Source organism: Pleurodeles waltl, chromosome 1_1 (assembly GCF_031143425.1).
Source record: "Pleurodeles waltl isolate 20211129_DDA chromosome 1_1, aPleWal1.hap1.20221129, whole genome shotgun sequence".
Taxonomy (NCBI): domain Eukaryota; kingdom Metazoa; phylum Chordata; class Amphibia; order Caudata; family Salamandridae; genus Pleurodeles; species Pleurodeles waltl.
Genome location: NC_090436.1, coordinates 858,576,164 through 858,597,891, shown reverse-complemented (window position 1 = coordinate 858,597,891; position 21,728 = coordinate 858,576,164). Strand labels below are relative to the sequence as shown.

Here is a 21,728-nt window from a genome sequence, read left to right as displayed (position 1 = left end):
CATTTTATCATCCATACTTCTCCTGTAGGGGGAAGATTGAGCCTTTTTCTACAGAAGTGGAAGTCGATTACAACGGACTCGTGGGTGTTAAAAATTGTGGAAAAAGGTTATGCTCTACCCTTTCAGGAGTTCCCTCCTCCCTTTCCCCCCATCCCTCATTTTGTTCAGAAGACCATCTTCTGTTGTTGCAACAGGAGGTTATGACCATGTTGTCAAAGGGCGCAATAGAGTTGGTGCCGTTGCAGGAAAGAGGTCAGGGGTGTTATTCAAGATACTTCCTGATTCCCAAAGCGGACGGTCGTCTAAGACCGATCCTAGACTTGAGGATTTTGAATTTGTTCCTCAAACAGGAGAAATTCAAAATGCTGACCCTAGCGCAGGTACTATTGGTGTTGAACAAAGGAGACTGGATGGTGTCTGTCGACTTGCAGGATGCATACTTTCATATTCCGATAATCAAGTAGCACAGGAAGTATTTCCGGTTTGTGGTCGGGACGCAACACTACCAGTTTGCGGTCCTTCCGTCTGGACTTACTTCAGCACCTCGGCTTTTTACGAAGGTGATGGCGGTTGTTGCAGGACATCTCAGAAGGAGGGAAGGAGGGTTTTTTCCCTACCTGGACGATTGGCTGATCAAAGCCAAGTCTCCAGAGCTTGTGTTGTCTCATCTGCGAATGACAACCCAGTTGTTGTTCGATCTGGGTTTTTCTGTAAATGTGCCCAAATCTCACCTGGAGCCCTCTCAACGCCTCCTGTTCATAGGGGCAGTACTGGACACAACATTGTTTCGGGCCTACCCCCCGCCTCAATGGGTTCGGGACATTCAGGCGCTGATTCCAATGTTTCTAATTGGGGAGGCAGTTCCAGTCCTCAAGGTCTTACGCCTGCTAGGTCTGTTTGCTTCTTGCATTCTGTTGGTCACTCACGCTCGCTGGCATATGAGGGCTCTTCAGTTGTGCCTCGGCAGGCAGTGGTTCCAGCACAAAGGAGATCTCAGGGATTCAATAAAGATCTCCAAGGACGCTGTAGTGGATCTTCATTGGTGGACAGTGGACAGCAACCTTTCCCAAGGAAAACCGTTTTCACTACCACCTCCGGTGGCCACAGTGATATCGGATGCTTCCACTCTAGGGTGGGGAGCTCATCTGGGGGACCTGGAGATCAAGGGTCATTGGTCTCCAGCGGAACAGATGTTGCATATCAATCTGTTGGAGTTGCGGGCGGTACGTTTGGCGCTCAAGGCCTTCCTCCCTTCCCTTCGCGGTCAGTCAGTTCAGATCTTAACAGACAACACTACCGCGATGTGGTATATAAACAAGCAGGGAGGAGTAGGGTCGTACCTTCTCTGCAGAGAAGCTCTGCAGCTCTGGTCCTGGGCTCAGGACCATCAGATTTGCTTAATAGCGAATCATTTGGCCGGAGTTCTGAATGTACGTGCGGACGGTCTCAGTCGTCACTTCTCAATAGATCACGAATGGCGTCTCCATCCAGACCTGGTCCTCTACATCTTCGGGATGTGGGGTGTGCCTCAGGTGGATCTATTCGCCACTCGGGAGAATGCGCATTGCCCGTTGTTCTGCAGCCTCCAGTATCCGTTGCAAGGAGCATTGAGGGATGCGTTTCAGATGTGCTGGAGCGGCCAGTTGCTTTACGCGTTTCACCCCATTCCCTTGATTCCTCGGGTTTTGAGGAAGGTTCATCAAGACTGGGCCCAAGTCATCTTGGTGGCTCCGGACTGGCCGAGAAAGGTATGGTATACAGACCTGCTTCAACTCTTTCAGTGCCCTCCGCTCCGTCTCCCGTTCAGGGCAGACCTCCTCTCGCAGTCGCAGGGGCGGGTTCTACACCCCCACCTCCAGAGCCTGCACCTTCATGCCTGGAGATTAAACGGGGCAACCTGAGTTCCTTTTCTCTCCCACCGGATGTAGTGGATGTTATTCTATCGTCCAGGCGACACTCCACTAAATCCATTTATGCCGGTAGGTGGGCAAAATTTGTGGTTTGGTGTGGAGGGAATCAAAAAGATCCCTTGAAGGCCCACCTTTCAGATATTCTTTTGTTTGCTCTTAATTTAGCAGAGAAAGGCTGTACGGTAGCTATGGTTAAAGGTTATTTGGCGGCTCTGTCGGCTTTTCTTTGTCTTCCGGACCAACCTTCTTTGTTTAAATCTCCGATTGTAAATAGGTTCATTAAGGGTTTAGTTAATAAGTTTTCTCCCACGCCCTTTCACATGCCTCAGTGGGACTTGAATCTGGTATTGACGTTTTTGATGGGTTCGCCTTTCGAGCCCATGCATTCATGTCCGTTGAGATACTTGGTCTTAAAGACTGTTTTCTTAATTGCGATTACATCTGCTAGGAGGATTGGGGAGCTTCAAGCCCTTTCTGTTAAACCTCCTTTTACCATGTTTTTCCCTGATAAAGTGGTGTTGAAAACCAGGGCGGCTTTTCTGCCAAAAGTTGTCACTCCTTTTCATATAGGGCAGGCTATTACCCTTCCCTCGTTCTACCCTCCTCCCCACCCCTCTAAAGATGAAGAGAGGCTCCATAGGCTGGACCCAAAGAGGGCGCTGAGTTTCTACCTGGAGAGGACGAAAGACTTTTGTTTGGATGATCAGCTGTTCATAGGGTATGTTGGACAGCGAAAGGGCAGAGCGGTCCAGAAACGAACAATCTCCAGGTGGGTCATCCTGTGTATAAAAATGTGTTACTCTCTGGCGAAGAAAGTCCCTCCTGAAGGTATCAGGGCCCATTCTACTAGGGCTAAGTCTGCTTCTTCGCCCCTAGCGAGAGGTGTTCCGTTAGTAGACATATGCAAAGCGGCAACTTGGGCGTCCCTCCATACCTTCGTAAAACATTATTGTTTGGACTATGAAGTGAGGAGGGACGGTCATTTTGCTCGTTCGGTATTGCAAGATTTCTTGGTGTAATCAGGCGGGCACCCACCACCGAGTGCGGTACAGCTTTGGGACTCTATTCATAAGGTGAGGAATCCACAGGTAGTTGTATCCATCAGAAGAACAAGTTACTTACCTTCGGTAACGCTTTTTCTGGTGGATACACTAGCTACCTGTGGATTCCTCACAGTCCCTCTCGCCTGCCTGATTTCACAGTTATCTTGTAATGGTTAATTTTTGTTTATCTGGAGATATGTATATATATATATATATATATATTTATTTATATGTATCTATGTAAATATATGCGATTAATGGGAAATGTTATTGTGTGTATATATTTTTCTTTACGGTTTTTGATGGGTCGGTTCTCACCTGTTCGCCTCAAAGGCACGTAAAAAATGAGGTGAAACTGACTACAGTACGCCGACGAGCACCTCTTATTGGCACGTTGACGTCAGACGGAGTCACGTGGAGCCGTGCCATTATGACGTCCTCGTCGATGTGGACAGCTAGGAAGAAGACTTTCCGCCGGATGCTGACGCAAGGACGAATTCATAAGGTGAGGAATCCACAGGTAGCTAGTGTATCCACCAGAAAAAACGTTACTGAAGGTAAGTAACTTTTTCATTTACACCAAAACCCTGCAACGACCTAAGGTTGACATAATGAGGAGAAATATCTTTATTTCTCCCTGTTTTTTCCTTTTTCCAAGTGTGCAACCTTCTAGAGGAAATAGCCTTAAAAGGTAGTTTTTGTGCAGGAAGGCGCTCCTTCCTACAACTGAACTATTCTGACCACAAAACAAGCAACATGGCACAAGGGTGCTAGGCAGCACAAAGTGTGTCTGGACATTAAGAGAGACAAACTGCGCCATTTCTTCATAGTTAACGTGCAGTTCTGCTCTCCATTTGATACAGTGCAGCAACTTCACTTACAACATCTGGGCCTCAGTCTCCCATCATGTTATACTTGTTGAGACCAAGAATGAAGGAAAGATATTAAGCGCCAAATACCAATCACACAATATTGCACATCTGCTTATCAGTTAGAGTTAAATATATCTCACAGGTTAAGTTTGTAAAAGCATTTTTATATCAGACTTGTGAATACTTATATTTATAGGATAAAAGCTCATAAATAAATGGCAAGTATTTTGGGTTTGAGAAACAGTTTGGATCCACAGAAAACAAGAGTGAAAGTGTCTAGAGAGAGAATTAAAACAAACATTACACATTTTTTTCAGTGGTAGGCACAGTAGTGGAGGATTTGTCTCATCACAAATACTTCTATTTATACATTTTTATCTCTGCCGAGCTACTATTTAACATAAAGACTGCATCATTGATTGAATTAAATGGTATTGTCATTGATATTCATAAACACTGAATTTCTGATAGATACCTCGCACCACAGGTTCCTATTCTTTTGAATTTTCCCCAGGAAACTTTTTACTCTGTACCCCTGGGTACCGATAGGGGGTGTCAAGTGGCTTCACTACAAAGTTGTTATGATTTGGCAGTGATGTGCGTAGACACATACATGTGCACTCAGATACGCTGACAATAGATCCTTTCTTTCTGGTAGATACTTCTAACTGCAGATTCCTCACATTTTGAATATTCTCCATGCCCCAGACTGGATCTGGAAACTTTTAAAGCAGTAGCCCTGTGCACAGATAAGTGATGTGGTATGGCTCCATGCTGATGTTGTTCTGCTGAGGAAGTATTTGTTGAGCCACATGTAACTGACATCAGTTATTTCCTTTCTGCACCACCAGACTTGGATCCACGGCTACCCCTTAACTCTTCACAAGAGTATTACTTAAATTTTTTTACTTAGAAATCCAGTTTGCAGGGGAAAATGTCACCTCCCAAGATGACAGGGTTTACCCTTGTAGGAACTGTCACAAGGAAATGTCTGTGACAGATCCCCATCAGGTTTGCCTGTAGTGCTTGCAGCCAGAACAAAACTCCAAGCCTGCTGTGCCCTGATGAACCCTAAGGCCATCTAGCACCGCAGGGCAAAATTCTATGTCGCCAAATACCAGAAGGTTCCACAGCATGACAGGTCCAATTTGAAGGTAAGGTCCGATTCCAGCTCCCAAAGTCTTTGCTGTAGCAGATCATCATTGTGCCTGAACAGTTTTTATAAACCAATGAAAAACATAAGAAATCCAAGCAGGACTTGGCCCCCTTCTGTCACTCTCGAACGCCAGAGAATGCGTGAGAACAGCAATGTGACTTCCCGTCTCACTCCAAACCGATTCCGTCCTTGGTGCAGAGGCAACCCAAATTTCTGGCTCCATTGTCAACGCCGCAGTAAATACAAGAGTTCTGTGAAGCCATGCTGCATCTTTTCGGCACGCTACTAGCACCCTCTGATGGGCCTCCAGGCCCCAAGGAACTGCAAGAACCTCTACCTAGGACTTCACCAGCGGGCCCACCCTCAGGGCCAGATATAATCTCTGGCCTAGCTACTGGTTCCACACCCGCTTTGATGCTGATGTTGATTTTGGTGCTAGAATCCATGCCAGATCATAGAGCATAGAAGCTGATGATGACGCCAATGATGCTGGGTGATGAAACGCAATTGATTGTGCTTTCTGACCCTGAATTACCATTGTTTCAACCTTGACCAAGGTGGTGCCATAATCCACTTGGGCTGCAGCCTTTTGGCAACCCTTCAGTTTCCGATACTTTGCCTTTGCCTCAAGAATGTGCCCAATCTCGCCACATTATCTTTGGAACCAACTCTAATAATGACACCTTTGATCCTGGGAATGATTTCAGACACATATATACTGATCACAATTGTTATGAGGATCTTCAGTGTGCCAGTGGCCTAGACACCTTGCCAGACCCTTCCACAGAAGAAAGCGCCTCTTGCACCATGATAATGAGGCCGTGCCTCTTGACCTTTATTTGCCCTCTAAGGAAGAGAAGACTAATGTTCTCACTGAGGTGCTTCGCTGTGCTCCCTCCTGGACTCACCAGTGCCCCTCTGGTGTGGTTGCAGTGCATCTTCGGAGGTCAGGTGTCCCAGTCTCCCCTACCTTGACAAATGGCTGCTGAAGGTGGGCTCGCCCCAGGCAGTCATCACCAACCTCAAGTCTACAGTGAGCTTCCTGGCATTGATAGGGTTCACTATCAACATGCCGAAGTCATACCTGACACCTTTGCAAATGCTTCCTTATAGCTGAGTCATTCTGCACACTGTACAGTTTCACTCCTTTCCTCCTCGAGTGGAGGGTCTAGAATGTTTGGGCTATGATTAAAATGTTTCAGCCTTTCTCGAGACTGACTTTGTAGGCCGACTATGAGGCTGCTCTGACTGATGACTGATGACCTCCTGCATACTTCTGATCAAGCACGACCGGTTCCATATGCAGGTAGACCCCTCTCCCTTTGCCTTCCAGATCTTTCAGTAGGGATTAATGCATTAATTCTTTGTAGAGGAGGTCACTTGGGGGATGTTAGACCTGACAGCCTTAGGGTGGCCTTCCCCACAACTTTTTGTCTTCTTCCCTCCTTTGTATGACCTTGTTTTTGCTGGCTTTAGGACTCAGTTTACTTCACCACTGCTAACCATTGCTAAAGTGCTTGTGCTGTCTCCTCTAAATCATGGAAACATTGGCCCAACCCCAAACTTATAAGTCCCTAGGAAAGTGTACTACATGTTCCCAGGGCCTGTAAATTCAATTCTACTAGTGGGCCAACAGCACTCCTTTTGCTACCTGCTTTAGTAGTTCCATAACCATGACTCAGGCCTGGCATTGCAGAGCCTGTGTGTGCAGATTTACTGCCAGCTCGACTTGGCATTTAAAACCCTTTGCCAAACCTTAAATTCCCCTTTTATTTCACATATCTTGCCCTACAGTAGGCCCTGGGTAGCCTATAGGGCCGGGTGCTGTGTAAGTAAAAGTTAGGACACATATGTTTAAGTTTTGCATGTCCTGGTAGTGGAAAACTCCCCATTTCTTTTTTCGCTACTGTAAGGCCTAGCCCTCTCATTGGTTAACATTGGGAATACCTTATTACACTTCTAATCTATAATCCTTGATTGAGACGGAGTAGCTTAATGGTAATGATGAATGCGATTTACTGGTAGAGTTGAATTTAACATTACTATTTTAGAAATGCAACTTTTGGAAAGTTTGTATTTGTCTGCTCTTGCAGCTCAGTGGGCCTGCAACCTGTCTCCACTACACGTCTGGGGTTGGTGACAGCTACACTTTGTGCATTCCCTGTCAGTGACATCTTAAGGATTTTGTGGGCCCTGGGTCAGATGTATTTTGGGGCCCCTTTTCAGCGCTGCTTTGAACGTATGATCCAATTTAAGCTCTTCATGCCCTCCTTTGCACATCAGTATCAGTGCACAGACACACTCATCCATATTCTAAATGTGTTTACACTGAATATTAAGGGATGAAACATAAACACATTTCAGTTTTAAAATGTCCATAAGACTGTCACACATCACCCCCATTAAAATAAATGAAAAGAAAACAGTATTTAAAACAATCTGTTTAACAATTATTCAAGGTCATCTGGGCAAGCCTCTATGCAGAACAGCTGGCTGTATCAAGGGGCCCACTCTGCCATTCCTTAACATGTCTCTGTTCCCTCTAGACAGCCATAAACACAGGACGGTTAGGTGTGTCTAAGCACTCTTGGAGTGGGCTGACACTTACACCTGAATAGGCAGTGTCTGTCTCCACAATGAGAGCTCATTACCATTACCCCCTCAATGCCAGGGCAGGGAAGAAAGGACTTCTGTTCACTTCAAAGACCTTTCTTTAAAGTCTCCTCCACTTCAGAGTAACAACTGGGTATAAGTACTGGGTCTCTGACCCCACCAAATCAGCACACTTCTGTACCGGTGACTACCCCGCCAGGAAGAAGAACTGCTGTGCTGCTTAAAGGACTGCTACTCTGCTGGATCCCTGCCTTGCTGAGCTGCCCTGCTGCCTGCTGTTCTCATACCTGGGTGAGGTCTGGACCTGCAACAGTTTAACCCAGAATAATTCTTAGGGCTTGCTGGCTTGCTTCCTGTTTAATGAAGGCTCAGGGCTACAAAAGACTTCCTACAAACCTTCTACAACTGTGGGTCCTGCCCTGCCAAATGGTGCAAGCCTAGTACGGGCCTTTGGAAGAGGAATTTTCTGGCTGCCCATGCAAAGAGCCGCAAATTGACCTCGTTGCGCCAATCGGAATCGATGCAATGCCCTTGACGCTTTACTACTGCATCACCGCTGCTGCAAGGATCAAGGACACAGCCTCGCCGTCTAAGCTCATACTATCCCTCTCCAACAACATGACCAACACCTGGACTAATGTCTCCGCTTGCTTGAACGATGATGCCAGATAGATGAAAAACAACTGCTTCAAGCTCAAATCAGACACAACAGAACCAGTAATCTTCTGCAAAGATACCTCATTCTGGGACTCCACCTAGTGAACTGCCGAACCCGGATCCACACATCTCCTGGCAAAACAACAAAGAATATTGAAATAGTAATGGACAACTATTTCATCATAACCAGCCAATTTAACTCAGACTCAAGAAGATCTTCAAATGGCTCCCACCCACACTCCCAGAACAATCATCCAAGACTCCTAATCACACAAAACTCACTGACCAGACTTACCGTCACTCTCCCACCCCACAGTCACATCAGCCCGCACATCAAAGAGCGCCACTGATTTTCAATACACAGACGAGTACTCTTCAAACTCAAGCACACATACAAAGCCTTACACAGCACTGGACCCATGTACCTCAGCAACCGCATGAACATCCTCAAACCTATCAAGCATCTGCGCTCATCAGAACTCCTAATCATACACCCTCTCACTCCGTATAAGCAGAATCAGATCGGGAATCATGTCTTCTCCAACCTCGCTTCCAAAGCCTGGAACAACCTGCTGCTGCACACCTGGGCCTCCCCCTTCTCCATTCATGAATTTTTCAAGAAACAGAAAATCTGTCTGTTCACATAGCCCTGACCCAGGCTCGGCCCACACACGTCCTGCTTCAGCTTCAGCACACACGTCCAAGTGAGTTGGGCACTATAAAAACAACACAGCACAACACATTCAAAGCTTGAATGTCATGACAAAACAGAATTCTTAATTGTCAATGATTTCCCGTCACAGGGTTAAATTCATTTACAGGATATTTAAAAAAATGGATGACCAACAAAACATTCATTTTGTCTTTCTTTCAGTGCTGGTAAGCAAATAACGTAAAGCTTGGAGTGGGTCATGGTGCCTCTCCCGTCTCTTGACAATGCTAAAGAATAGCATATACATTTTGCGCAACTGCATGGTTTATACCATTGCATTTCGTTTTTTGTTTGTTTCTTAAGGTATTCAACTAGAAACAAGATGCAAGGATGACATGTGATGTTCTCTAAAGATGTACTAAAAAGCCTTGCAACCATTATGAAAATGTGTTCAATGTATAAACTAATTGTAATATGCAATGTGTGAGGGAGTATTTTTCTCCTATCTAGCTCGCTTCAAATTTGTAATAAACTACAATTGGTCCCTTGCACTCTACTAATAAATAAGTATACAATGTACAATTGCTCTAAAGATCTGGTTAATGAGTGGTTTGTTAGAGGCATGTGTGTGGGTGGGGCACATGTGCATCAGCAAATATAAATAGAATTTAGAAACCTAGTTAACTGTTGCAGAACTTGGGAGGATTTTAGTCACATCCTTCAAGGTAATTGCTAATGATTAAGTGTAATGCGTCACTACCTGAAAGCTCAGATAATAAATATAGATTTAATTAAAACAGTAGTAACTTAAAACTTAATCACCTTCTCTCTTTCTCCTTCCACATCCAATGTCTAGCACTTAATGAGTTAATCGGCATTTATTGTGTCTCCGCATTTAATATACATTGTGAAGCCAAGAATTAATACGTAGCTCACCAAGCAGTTTTAAGGCTCATCGCATTATGGTACCAGATTTGCATAACTTGGGGCCTGATTGTGGCGGAGTAACTCGTCCGCTGAAAGCTAAATCAGGCCCCTGGTGTTAAGAGCATACCTGTGTTCATGGTATGCATTATAAATGTGGCTATATCTGTACTCTTGTGCAGCATCCTGGTTCTTTCTATCTCGGCTTTAGGTGTTGTGCATGTATGCATACTGCACAACTCGTGTAGTAGTAAAGTTAACCCTTGAGTGTTGTACTGACCCCTCAAAGCTCTTTCATGCCCCTGTCCTAAATGTTAATTTTAATACGATTCTCCTTCATTTTTCAGAGGCAGCAACTCCAGAAGAAGAAAGAGCGCAGTAAGTTTTACCCTATTTAAAGCAGGACACTTAACATATGAGACTTGTGGGCTCCAGGATTTAACAATTACAAAAGCATTTTAATTAAGGAATAAATCACTCAAATGATTGAAAACCACTATACATGAAAAAAATGACAGAGTTCAGCAAGATACGAAACTAAACATACCAATGAAAAAGTGAGATAAAAATGAGCAGAAAAATGCCAACAGTTAAACATTGTAAAACAGGTTTGAAGAGTACCAAATAGTAAAGGGTTCTCATGTAAGGTGTAGCAAGCACTAGAACAAGAAAAAGGCATACATCCTTACAGTAAAGACAAGCATAGGCAGCTAGACCTAAAAGGTCATAGCAGGTGCCAGTCTTCCCCTATCTTTACGACTGGATGTTGAAGGCAGGCTTGCCCCAGGCTGGTGCCTCCCTCCTCTAGGCAACAGCAGAGCTGCACTTGATGGAGTTTGCTATAAATATGTCGAAGTCACATCTGACTCCCTCTCAGAAGGTCCCCTTCATCAAAGCTGTTCTGGACATGGTGCAGTTTTGGGCTTATCCTCCAGAACGGCGAGTCCAGGCTATTCAGTCTATAATAGCGATGTTTCAGCCTCTATCCTGGAATTCAGTGAGACTGATGCTGAGGCTGCTGGGCCTCATGACCTTCTGCACCCTGCTTGTGATACATGCCCGCTGACTTATTTAGGTTCTGCAGTGGGACCTGAAGTTCCAGTTGGCGCAGCATCAGAGGAATCTCTCTGACATGGTCCAGATCTCAGATGGAACTACAAAAGATCTACAGTGGTGGGTAACGAACCATGATTGGGTTTGCGGCAGGCCCCTCTCCCTCCCCTAAACAGATCTGACAATAAGGACATCTGCATCACTACTGGGATGAGGTAGCCATCTGAGAGAGGTTGAGATCAGAGGTCACTGATCTCTGGTGGAATCCACACTCCACATCAACCTGTTGGAACTCAGAGCGATCCTAATGGCTTTGAAAGCCCTTCTACCCTCCATTAAGGGAAGGCTATTGCAGGTGTGGAGTTTTTCACTGCCACACCACTGCCACATGGTACTGCAACAAACATGGTGGGTTGGGGTTGTGGACCCTTTATCAAGAAGCTCTTTGTCTCTGGACATGACTGGAAAGTCAGGGCATATCTCTGGTCATTCAACACCTGGAGGTCTCTCTGAATGCCAGGACGGAGGAACTCAGCCAAAAATGCCCAGCGGATCATGAATAATGTAACATATAATGTTTACCCACATAACCTCTTGGTTCCTGGGCATCAATATAGGAAGAAGGTCCTCCTAACTATGTTTAAGTCTATCACTAGTTAAAGCCTTGGGCGGTTTTATTGAAGTGGTTCATTTAGACTTCTGAGACAACATTGAGGGTGTCTTCCTTGTTGTAGCCCTGGAGTGACTGTTGTCTGAAACTCGTCAACAGACATTTGATGAAAGAGCCCTCAAAAATGAATTGGTAGTAGATTAGAGCATAGTTAAGAAGACCAGCAGGCTTTGAGCCTGGTCTCCGCAACTGGATAAGGGCTATCTTATGGTGGATTGGACACTAAAATATTTTGGACAATCACCTTGCCCATGAGGAAAACACAGGAAGTGACAAGGAAATGTATATAATGCGACTTTGGTTGTTTTATAAATGTGTAAAATATATGTAATGTATGTCAGGAATGATGAGTAGAACAAAACAGTCTCTGTACGATAAATATGTGGGTTAATAACAGTACAAATGATTTAAAAAAAGCTTCTGATGTCCAGTGGCAATTGATAGTATCATTGTCGACAAGTTAAAACGTAATTGACCCCCTCCTTTTCCACTTTTCATTGTTCTTAGTGGATTATGTATGGCATCTCCATCCGGAGGTGGTGGAGGGACTCTTTCAGCTGTGATGTGAGGAGAACCTTGGTTAGTTCTGTTTGCCACAGCCGAGAACACACAATGACAGCACTTCTGCATGTTGGAGTTTGCAAGGCAGCTTGTGCTCAGAGACGATTCTCATCTTGAGTGGAGCTCAGGCCTTCTGTTCAACTTTCCACCCATACCAATCCTGCCCAGTGTTCTCAAAAAGGTCAGGAACGGCTGGGCCCAAGACGTCCTGGTGGCTCCAGACTGGGCTAGGAGAATTTGCCATACTGAGGTGTTGAGCATAACCGTTGGTCCTCCAAACAAGCTGCTACTTCGAGAGAATCGTCTTTTGCAGCAGCAGGTGAGGGTTTTCCACCCGCACCTGTCAATGCTCTGCATTCTTGCAGGGAGATGGAGCGGCAACAGTTGACAGCTTTCAACGTTCCGCCCAAAGTCTGCAATGTTATTCTGGCAGTCAGGTGTCCCTCCACCAAAATGGTATATGCCTGCCATTGGGACGAATTTGGGTCATGGTGTGCAGACAAACAGGTTGACACCCTCTCTCCTCCCCTCTCTCAAGTTCCTTTTTTATTATTTCCCTTGCCCAGCAGGTCTTTGCTCAGGCACCTTAAACAGCTACCTTTCTACTATATCTGCTTTCCTGTGTTGCGTCACAAGCCACCCCTTTTAAAATTCCCTAGTGTAAATAGGTTCTTGAAGGGTTTGCAATATGTTTCCTCCTTCTCCCTTTATTGTGCCTCAGTGGGCCCTTAATCTAGTCCTGATGGTCCAGATTTGCTCTCCCTTTGAGCCCTTGCACAACTATCCTCTCAGGCTCATTAACCATCAAGACAGCCTTCTTGGTGGCAATTACATCTGCCTGGAGGGTCAGTGAGCTTCAGGCTTTGTCATTCAAGCATCCGTACCTGAACATCTTCCCAGAAAAGCTGGTTCTGCAAACTAGAGCTTTCTTTCTGTCAAAAGTTGTCATTCCTCTCATGTAGGCCAGTCCATCACCTTGCCTACTCTTTTTCCTCTGCCACACCCCACTAAAGAAGAGGAGTAGCTCCACTGTCTGGACCCAAAAAAGAGCATTGCCTCTCTATCTCGACAGCAAAAAAGAGTTTCGGGTGGATGACCAACTCTTCGTGGGATATGTCGGAGTGAAGAAGGGTAAGGTTGTGCAGAAGTGACCATCTCCCAATGGATCATGTTCTGCATTAAAATCTGCTACGCATTGGTCAAAAAGCAACCTGCTGAGGGCTTACATGCTCATTCTCCCATAGCCCAGGCTGTAACCACTGCATTGGCACATGGGAGTTGTGGTCCAAGATATCTGGTAGGCAGCAACGTGGGCCTCTTTACACACTTTCAACAAGCATTACTGCCTGGACACTCAGGTCCGTTGGTATGGACACTTTGCCTGTTCAGTCCTGCAGAACTTCCTTGTATGAAACTGGTGGGCAGACCCTCTTCCGAGGAGGCATTGCTTGGGTATCTACTCTAAGATAAGGAATCTGTGGCTAGAAGTCGCCAATAGATGAACAAGTTACTTACCTTCTGTAATGCCTTATCTGGTAGAGAGTTTTCCTAGCTGCAGATTCCCTGCTGACCCACCCACCCTTCCTACTCTGCAAACTCATTTCTAGGAACAGGGCTATTACCCTTTCAGGGCCGTATTTTTTCACACCAGTGGTAAACGTTCTTTGCGGTTCTGCACTCCTGGCTTGGAAAGTCGTGAAAAGAAACTGACATCAGAATGCCTAGGTGGCGGCTATTTAGACAATGCAAACGTCACTTATGGCATGGATGACAACGATGCCATGCTGAGCCAAACGGCACAGCGTGCAGGTGTACTGCTCAAAAAAAAAATCCAAGATCCAGTTTGATGCCTGGGGATAAATCAAACGTAAGAAATCTGCAGCTAGATACAGTCTCTACCAGGTAAGGCGTTACCGAAGGCAAGCAACTTGTTCACCACTTACTCAGACAACCGCATGCTCCTTGACAGAGGAGACTCAACAGACCATATTCTCTCGGACCTCACTGCAGCATTTGAAATGGTCTCAAACCCTGTCCTTATCAGAAACCTTTACAAGATTAGCATCCAAGGACTCAATGGATCTGCTCCATCTTAATGGATAGAGCACAAGCTGTCAGTCTGGCTCCTTACTCCTCTGAAGCCCTCCAACTCGTCTGTGGAGTGTCTTAAGGTTCATCACTCAGCCACACACTCTCTAGTTCATACATGGTCACTGTCACCAGGGTCATCTGTACAAACATCATCAACATCCTCTCCTACCCCGATGACACGCATCTTATACTCACTATCTCAGATAAGACCCCTGATGCAAGAAAGACATTTAACTCCTGCATGACCAAAGTCGCTAACTGGATGAAAGCCAACTGTTCAAGCTCAACATCGACAAGATTGAAGTAGTGATCTTCGGCAAGGACACATCCACATGGGTCTCCAACTGGTGGCCGCCCGAACTTAGACCCACACCCACTCCAAGCACCCATGAAAGGAATCTCATAATTATCATCAACCGCAAACTGGATATGACCGCACAAGTCAACACCCTCAATGCATCCTGCTTCCACACCCTGAGAAATGCAGAAGAAGATATTCAAATTGCCCCCAAGTAAAACTGAAAACCTGTCACTCATGCCCTAGTCATCAACAAGTTGCACTATGGGAACACCCTCTACTTCAGGATCACCAAGCAACTCACTGAAAGACTGCAAACCATCCAGAACTTAGCAGCCAGACTCACCCTCAACCTCCCACACAGAATTCACATCACACCACACCTCGTGGAGCTCCACTGGCTTCTGCTATACAAACACACTCATTTCAAACTCCTCACACAGTCATTCAAGGCACTGTACTACTTAAGCTCCACCTACTTGAACAGCCACATCTTTTTCCACAAACCACCCAGACTCCTCTGCATCAGAGAACTCATACTGGCACACATACCACACATACACAGAACCAGATCAGGAGGACGTTCTCTTATATTGCTCCTAAAGCATGGAACAGCCTCCCACTCCACATCACAGCCTCCTTGTCTCTTCTTTAATAACACAAGGATCTGAAGACTTCACTTTTTAATTAACCAGCAGGGCTAGAAACAAACATCTGCTCACACTGTAATAGTGTGATTTCCAATACAGATTACTTGGGGCCTGAGTTGAGTGGACAGTATACTCCACCACAAATGTGACAGATATCCTGGTCACTATAATACAAGTGCATTATTTCCTATTGTACTTGTAATACGGTGGATGAGATACCCTTCACGTTTATAACAGAGTATGCCATCCACTGAACTCTAAATCAGGCCCATTGTTAGTGTGGACAACAGTATTACTCTGTGGCATGTAAGACAGGCATTAGTAAAATGAGGCACGTACAATGTCAGGGGGTGGCCCAACAAAATTTGATCAGACTATTCAGTTCACAGGGCTGCAGCCACAATGGCTCATAGACAATCAGAAGATCTGCCATAATTGGCTCCAGGATGGCTCAAATATATGCACCTGAACATTGTTGATCACCATGTCATTATTTGTATAGATTCTGTTCACCCTTGTTTCAATTCCAAGAATCCTTTCTGGCACTTATTTGACTGAGCAAAGGGTCGAATATACCTTTCGAGGTCAATCACCCAAAAGGCTGGGCCATGGGAGAAACTGCCTACAATACCTGACTTTTCAAGAAAATCCTTTACTTCTGTTCTGGGTACAGGGTGGTGTAATACTCTCCTGGGACACCCTCTGCATGTATTTTTCTAATTTGTGTCCCAAATAAATCACATTCTTCTGACAATACAGTAATGTTGAGAGGGCGACCTTGTGCCAACATTGGGCCAAATGGTTCATCAATGCTATAGTACCCCAATTCAATGCATCCCTGGTAGAGAGGGGTGACCAACACATCATCAATGTATTGGATCAACACAGACCCATATGTAAGCTGTGATGATTCTCAATCCTTATGAAGAGCCAGTGAGAATATGGTGGGTGATTTGGTATAGCCACGAGGAAGCCTTTCCCAACAGAACTGCATTGTTTCACATTTCAAAGCAAATAAGTATGTACTGGACTCATTCAAGTGTGGGGAGAAGATTGTTGAACACAAACTTCCAACCGTAAACTACTGTGCTCTGACAGGGATCTGGGACAGGATCACAATGAAATTAGGGACAATGCAAAAAGTGTGAACCACAATAGCACGAATACCTCTTTAATCTTAGACCATTCATCAAGACACTCCTTCCCCATTTAAAATGGGGTGAGCGGTGTAGTAGGGACTTGCCTCTATCCTTTCAATAATACCCTGCCAAAGAAGGTCTTGTATCAATTGCTCAACCCCTTTTTGAGTTTCTTGAGGCAGTTTATACTGGGGGATTTGGGGCAAACTCGCTCCCTCTTTCAATTTTGCCTGTACTGGTTGGGTACTCCACATCCCTCCTAGCTCTCATCCATATACTGACCAAAGCTTGACTGTTACAGATCTTCACAAATTTCCGGGAATCTCACATGACCTAAAGGAGAAAAAAAACACATTTTCAATAGAATCCTCAGCAGGGACTCCAGTCTGTCTGAACACAAGTTCAGGTGTACAATACACAATACACTTTAATTTACACAGGATATTTCTTCCCAGCAACATTACAGGACTGGTATGACTGATCGAAAATTCTTGTCTTTCTGTAATGGGATCTATTGTTACAGGGACATGGGTGGAAACTGGATAGTTAATGTCAGAATTTTAAATGCCGACTGCTTGCACCATTCTTCTGTGAGAGGAAATTGTGGAACTTCTATTGGTCTTACAGTAGAACAAGGGACTCCAGTATCAACTAGGAAATTCATAAAGTATCCATTTGCCTTACTCTGTACTGAAGGAACTTCATGATCAACTAAAAGCAAACAGGCTTGTAAACAGTCATCCCCTCTCGGGCTGACCTATTGTTAGGGCCCATCGAACCCACATAGTTGAACCAAATAGGAAACTGCATCACTCAATTCAGACAGTGGCCGGTTCAGGGACATCATGATTTGGAGAGAATTTGTGGATAGAATTGAGAAGACAACACATCATAGGCGACAGGAACAGTAGTTTGGGCTGGGACACCTACAATCCCAAAAGGAAAGGGTTGAATAGGCAATACTCCTCACAGAACCCCTCCTTTTCCTACCTTGGAACGATTATTCTTCCAGTGTCTATGCTTTTCACAATTAAACCAAGCATTTTGATGATTTCCAATGTCACCACAGCCCCCTTCCCCTTTCTCTCCCACCAACCCCTCCTTCCAGGCCATCTAGATAGTCCCTCTACTCCGCTGCCTACAGGACCCGGGAAAGTGTTGGGAAAATTCAGTATGTACAATCATCAGTTTATGTCTGTCTTCCTTTTGCTTCCAGTCACGATATTCACTACTATAATGCACACATGCTAACATTTTTTCAGTTGTCTTCGCTTGCCAACACATCACAGGCTCTTGTACCTGGTTACTGATGTCGGGCCATCGACCCAATACAAACGCTGACACTAATGCCGGTATGCTAGGTAGCATCATTTTTTCCACTATACTGTTTGTAGACCTGTAACAGTTTCACATAATAAGCATGTATACTTTGTCTTTGGCTTTCAAGGTCTGCATAATCCTGGAGCAATTTACATGTTGTAATGGTACCGTTTCCTTCAAGTAGCCCATTACCGGTTTGTGCTTACCTATCACCACCCACGAAGGATCATATTTTGGAGCTACCCATGTAAGTTCCACCTCTAGCCATCCCGCTCCCACCTCACAAGCATTCCACAGATCCTTTGGTGCTACGATGGAAAACAATACATCCAATCTACCCACAACAATTTTGTCAAATTAACTATTCCCTCGACTTACATGTATCACTTCTCAGGCACTTTTCACAGATTCTAAAAGTCCCTAGTGAAAGACCACAAATCATATCTGGTCCAGGCCATATACTTATTTATAGGTTGCACATCTTGTCCCGGTACCACCCTTAATGGGTATGCTGGGTTCACCGTACTGAGTAGTTTCATTTTTGGAACATTATTCTCATCCTCTGATGCTATTGCATGATCCCCAGGCACCTCTTTACTTTACTGCTTCTTCAATCCTTCACTATCGTCCCATTTCCTTTTCATTTACAACAAAGTGTACAGCCCAGTGTTGTTACCCACTATCCATTCAGTTTCTGTAATGCCTCTTTTCTCATACCATCTCACACTTTACACACCCATTCTTTTCCCTTACTCTCATTTGCTTTGCCCATCTCTCAATATTTGCATTCATTAAGTGCCTCCATCATCGCAGGTCAAGCTATTTCTTTTGCTCATTCATACATTTACACAAAAAATTAAAATGTTTCAATACCAAAGAAACACTTTTAGGAAATTGCAAATTTGGATCCTTTATGTGATATTTGTTTATCCAACAAACATGCATGCATCTCAGGCCAGGAATTTCTCTCTAAGGCCTTTCCCCTCTGGCAGACACAGACATATTCATACACCTGAAGAGGAACCAACCACTTCTCTTAAATTCACACATAAACCTAGAGGAGGACCAACCCCTACTTTCATTCTGTCATGTTTACTCATTCCATTGTAATGGGCAAGTGAAATCTTGCCATGCCTTTTTTTGCTCACAGGCAACCTGACTGCAGTCTATTAATCAGTTAACCTTTACCTTTCATTGCCCTCAAAGAATAATTAGGGTTAAACGCCTGCCTCTTAGCAGTGCCAACACTTTGGGCCATCAACAGGGCTTGGAAATTTAGAGAGAATACATCTGCATTTGATGCACCTTCTGCGTCTGTCAGGATCACTGTGAATTGACTGCCACAGAAAGTGTGGACAGCTTGCCTGCACTTCTCCAGTACTGGATGTTTCATAGATTCACATGCTTGAATCACCCCCATCATCGAGGTGGGAGTCCCACGGTATATTCTAAAGCAATGGAAGTAATATACATAGCTTACAATGGTAAAAGGCATTGGCTTTAATAGCTTAGCCACATAATTTATAAAGAACAATACTCTAGCCAATCAGGCAATAGCACCCTTTGGAACACTCCCAGCAGAGGCATCTTCCCTCAGATTTCCTACCGCACATCATGTGAGAGGGAGTCTCCGTGAACTCTGCTCAGTTCTTCAGCTTTATCTCAGATTTAGTATACCCAAATTACTTCTGCTGTGTGAACAGGTCAGAACCTTTGAAGAAAGGACTCTTTAGACCTTGTGAGACCTCTGGAAAGAAAAGTAGTGTATTTGTTGCCTTCATCCTGCCTACAAGGTAAAAGACTGCAAACTTTGTACAACCTTCTCTTTTAAACTCTCAAAGATAGAGAGAGGAGGTTATTACTCAAACTCAAGGCAAAAGTGCAGTTGTTTCTGAGGAGCAATGCAGTGGGGATTCTGTCACCTCACATGAAAAAGTCTAAGAGAAGAGAAAGGTCACAAGTGTCACCAGAGGGCACAAGAAAGCCTTTAGAAAGTCTTCAAAAGGTTCCTCATGTAAGGAAAGGCGACTGGCTGCTCCCTTTGAGGCATTATCTGAACCCTGCACTCCATCCTCGGCATTACCTTTGAAGCTCTCAAATCCTCTTAGGTCCAGTCTGAGTCAAATATAAAATGACTACGAAGCCCTCGTCAACGACAACAGCACCTCAAAATCATCATCGACACCAATGAGAACCAAGACACCGACAACAAAGATCATGTCTTCTACAGCCACTCTATCGACAATGCCCCTCTAGTCGACAACGATGATACAGACACTGCTGGCAGCCACACCAACCCTGTCAACTGCCACACTGTACACAAATATTTTGTCAACAAGACCGTCAACAACTTAACTAAAGAAGCCTCCAATGCTAATTCTCACACCGGATTTGAACTCGTCGATGACACCGTTGATGAGACAACCTGCACAAGACAATTTGCGCTCTCTTACCACCAAGCCACTTATTAGATTTTGACAGTCTGATGAAGATGATGATCAGTCTTTTGGCCAGCTCATAGCCCATCGGATGTGAAATATTGGGAAGAAGATGATGATGATGAATACTAGGGTATCAACGGCAACAGAATGTGGAAAAGCCGTCACAGTATATGGAGCAGTTCCATCATTTTGCCCCACCTTCTACTCCTGGAGTCATGATTCAAGTACCCATAGCCCTGGTGCAAGACCTGCAGCGCATGTTGCAGGACTGCTACAAATGTTTCCCTATGCCTGCAGAGACAACAACCTCACCTATGCGTCCACCACCTAGATCACCAGATCCTGTGCCACCACCTTCTACGCCTAGAATGACACCAATATCGAACATTGCCATGCCTCCTAAGGATGACCCATCCTCTTCAGATGGTGGTAGAGAGCAGGGTGAAAATCAGGATAGCGAGTCAGTGGCCAATGAGTGGGACTACTATCTTATCCCCACGCCTTCTCCTCCAGCACCTCCACCAACAGATTCTCCACCAGAGGAAATTGGTGTTTTTCATACGCATATGGAGAGAGCAGCTACACGTTTTCAACTCCTAATGACAATGATGCAATTAGATTGTTTCCCGTATTATTTTAAGGAACAGTCAAGGAAATCAGTTAGAGCAATCCCTATAGTTGACTACATTTGGGTGGAGGGGATCAAAATAATGAAAACCACTGCCACAGTGACTGCAGTTCTTCTGAGAATCGTCAAGAAGTATAAGGCCCATGAGGACTGTCCGGCATTTCTGGTAGGATATTTAAAGCCAGACTCAGTCATTACACAAGCTGCCCAGTGCAACACAACCTGACAAGGAAGGCAGATGCCTTGACAATATACAGAAGTATTTCTCCACCATCTCAGGCATTACTGTATGTGCTGCAAATTCTCTGGCAATCCTGGTCAGGTACGACCACCAGGTGTGGTCAGACATCACCACATATCTGGATTTTCTGACAGAGGGCAAGAGAAGGGCAATAGAGGGCAAGAGAACGGAAGCAAGAAAAGTACTGCTTGAGGGAGAAAAAAATGTGTCTGAAATCATATCAATTCAAAGTGCTTGCCTTTGGTCTCAGGTTTCACGGATTTTCACGAAATGGCTCACCCCAGTGGCAGCCCATCTAAGACAGAAAGGGTACCGGTATTTCTCATAAAATCACCATTTGTCCAGCAAGCGTTGGAAGCTACAACATGTCTATTGTTGTTCCAGTCCCTGGGGTTCAAAGTAAATTATCAAAAGTCTCTACTTTCTCGCTCTGTGAGGATAACCTTTCTGTGAACAACCCTGGATGCATGACAGGACAAACATTATTGTCCACAGACGGACAAACAAAACTAATGGTACTGGCTCAAACTCTTTTAAGAAGAAAGTCAATTTCTGTCTGTTTTCTCAAATCACTTCTCTGCGTGATGTCATCAGCCTTTCTCCTAGTGCCTTGTATTTGTCTAAGGGCTCAGAATTGGGCGAACAATGGGTACACCTGGAAGGCTCATTCAACAGTGTCATCTAGATCACACCAGCTATGCGAAAGGTGCTCCCTTAGTGGGTAAACTCCAACAATCTCTCATCAGGCCTAATGTTCCTTTCCACGGTTCCCAAATTCATAATCACAACTGAGGACTGGGAGCCTATTT

General features: G+C 44.8%; 1 protein-coding gene across 1 annotated transcript in view; it reads left to right on the top strand.

Moving 5' to 3' along the window:
* The window catches only part of LOC138302262 (trichohyalin-like), a 250,555-nt gene that overhangs the window by 186,895 nt on the left and 41,932 nt on the right, over positions 1-21,728 (top strand). The window contains exon 11 of the mRNA XM_069242564.1: positions 10,175-10,205. Within this exon, the coding sequence (XP_069098665.1) occupies positions 10,175-10,205 (31 nt within the window). The remainder of the gene's footprint in view (positions 1-10,174; positions 10,206-21,728) is intronic.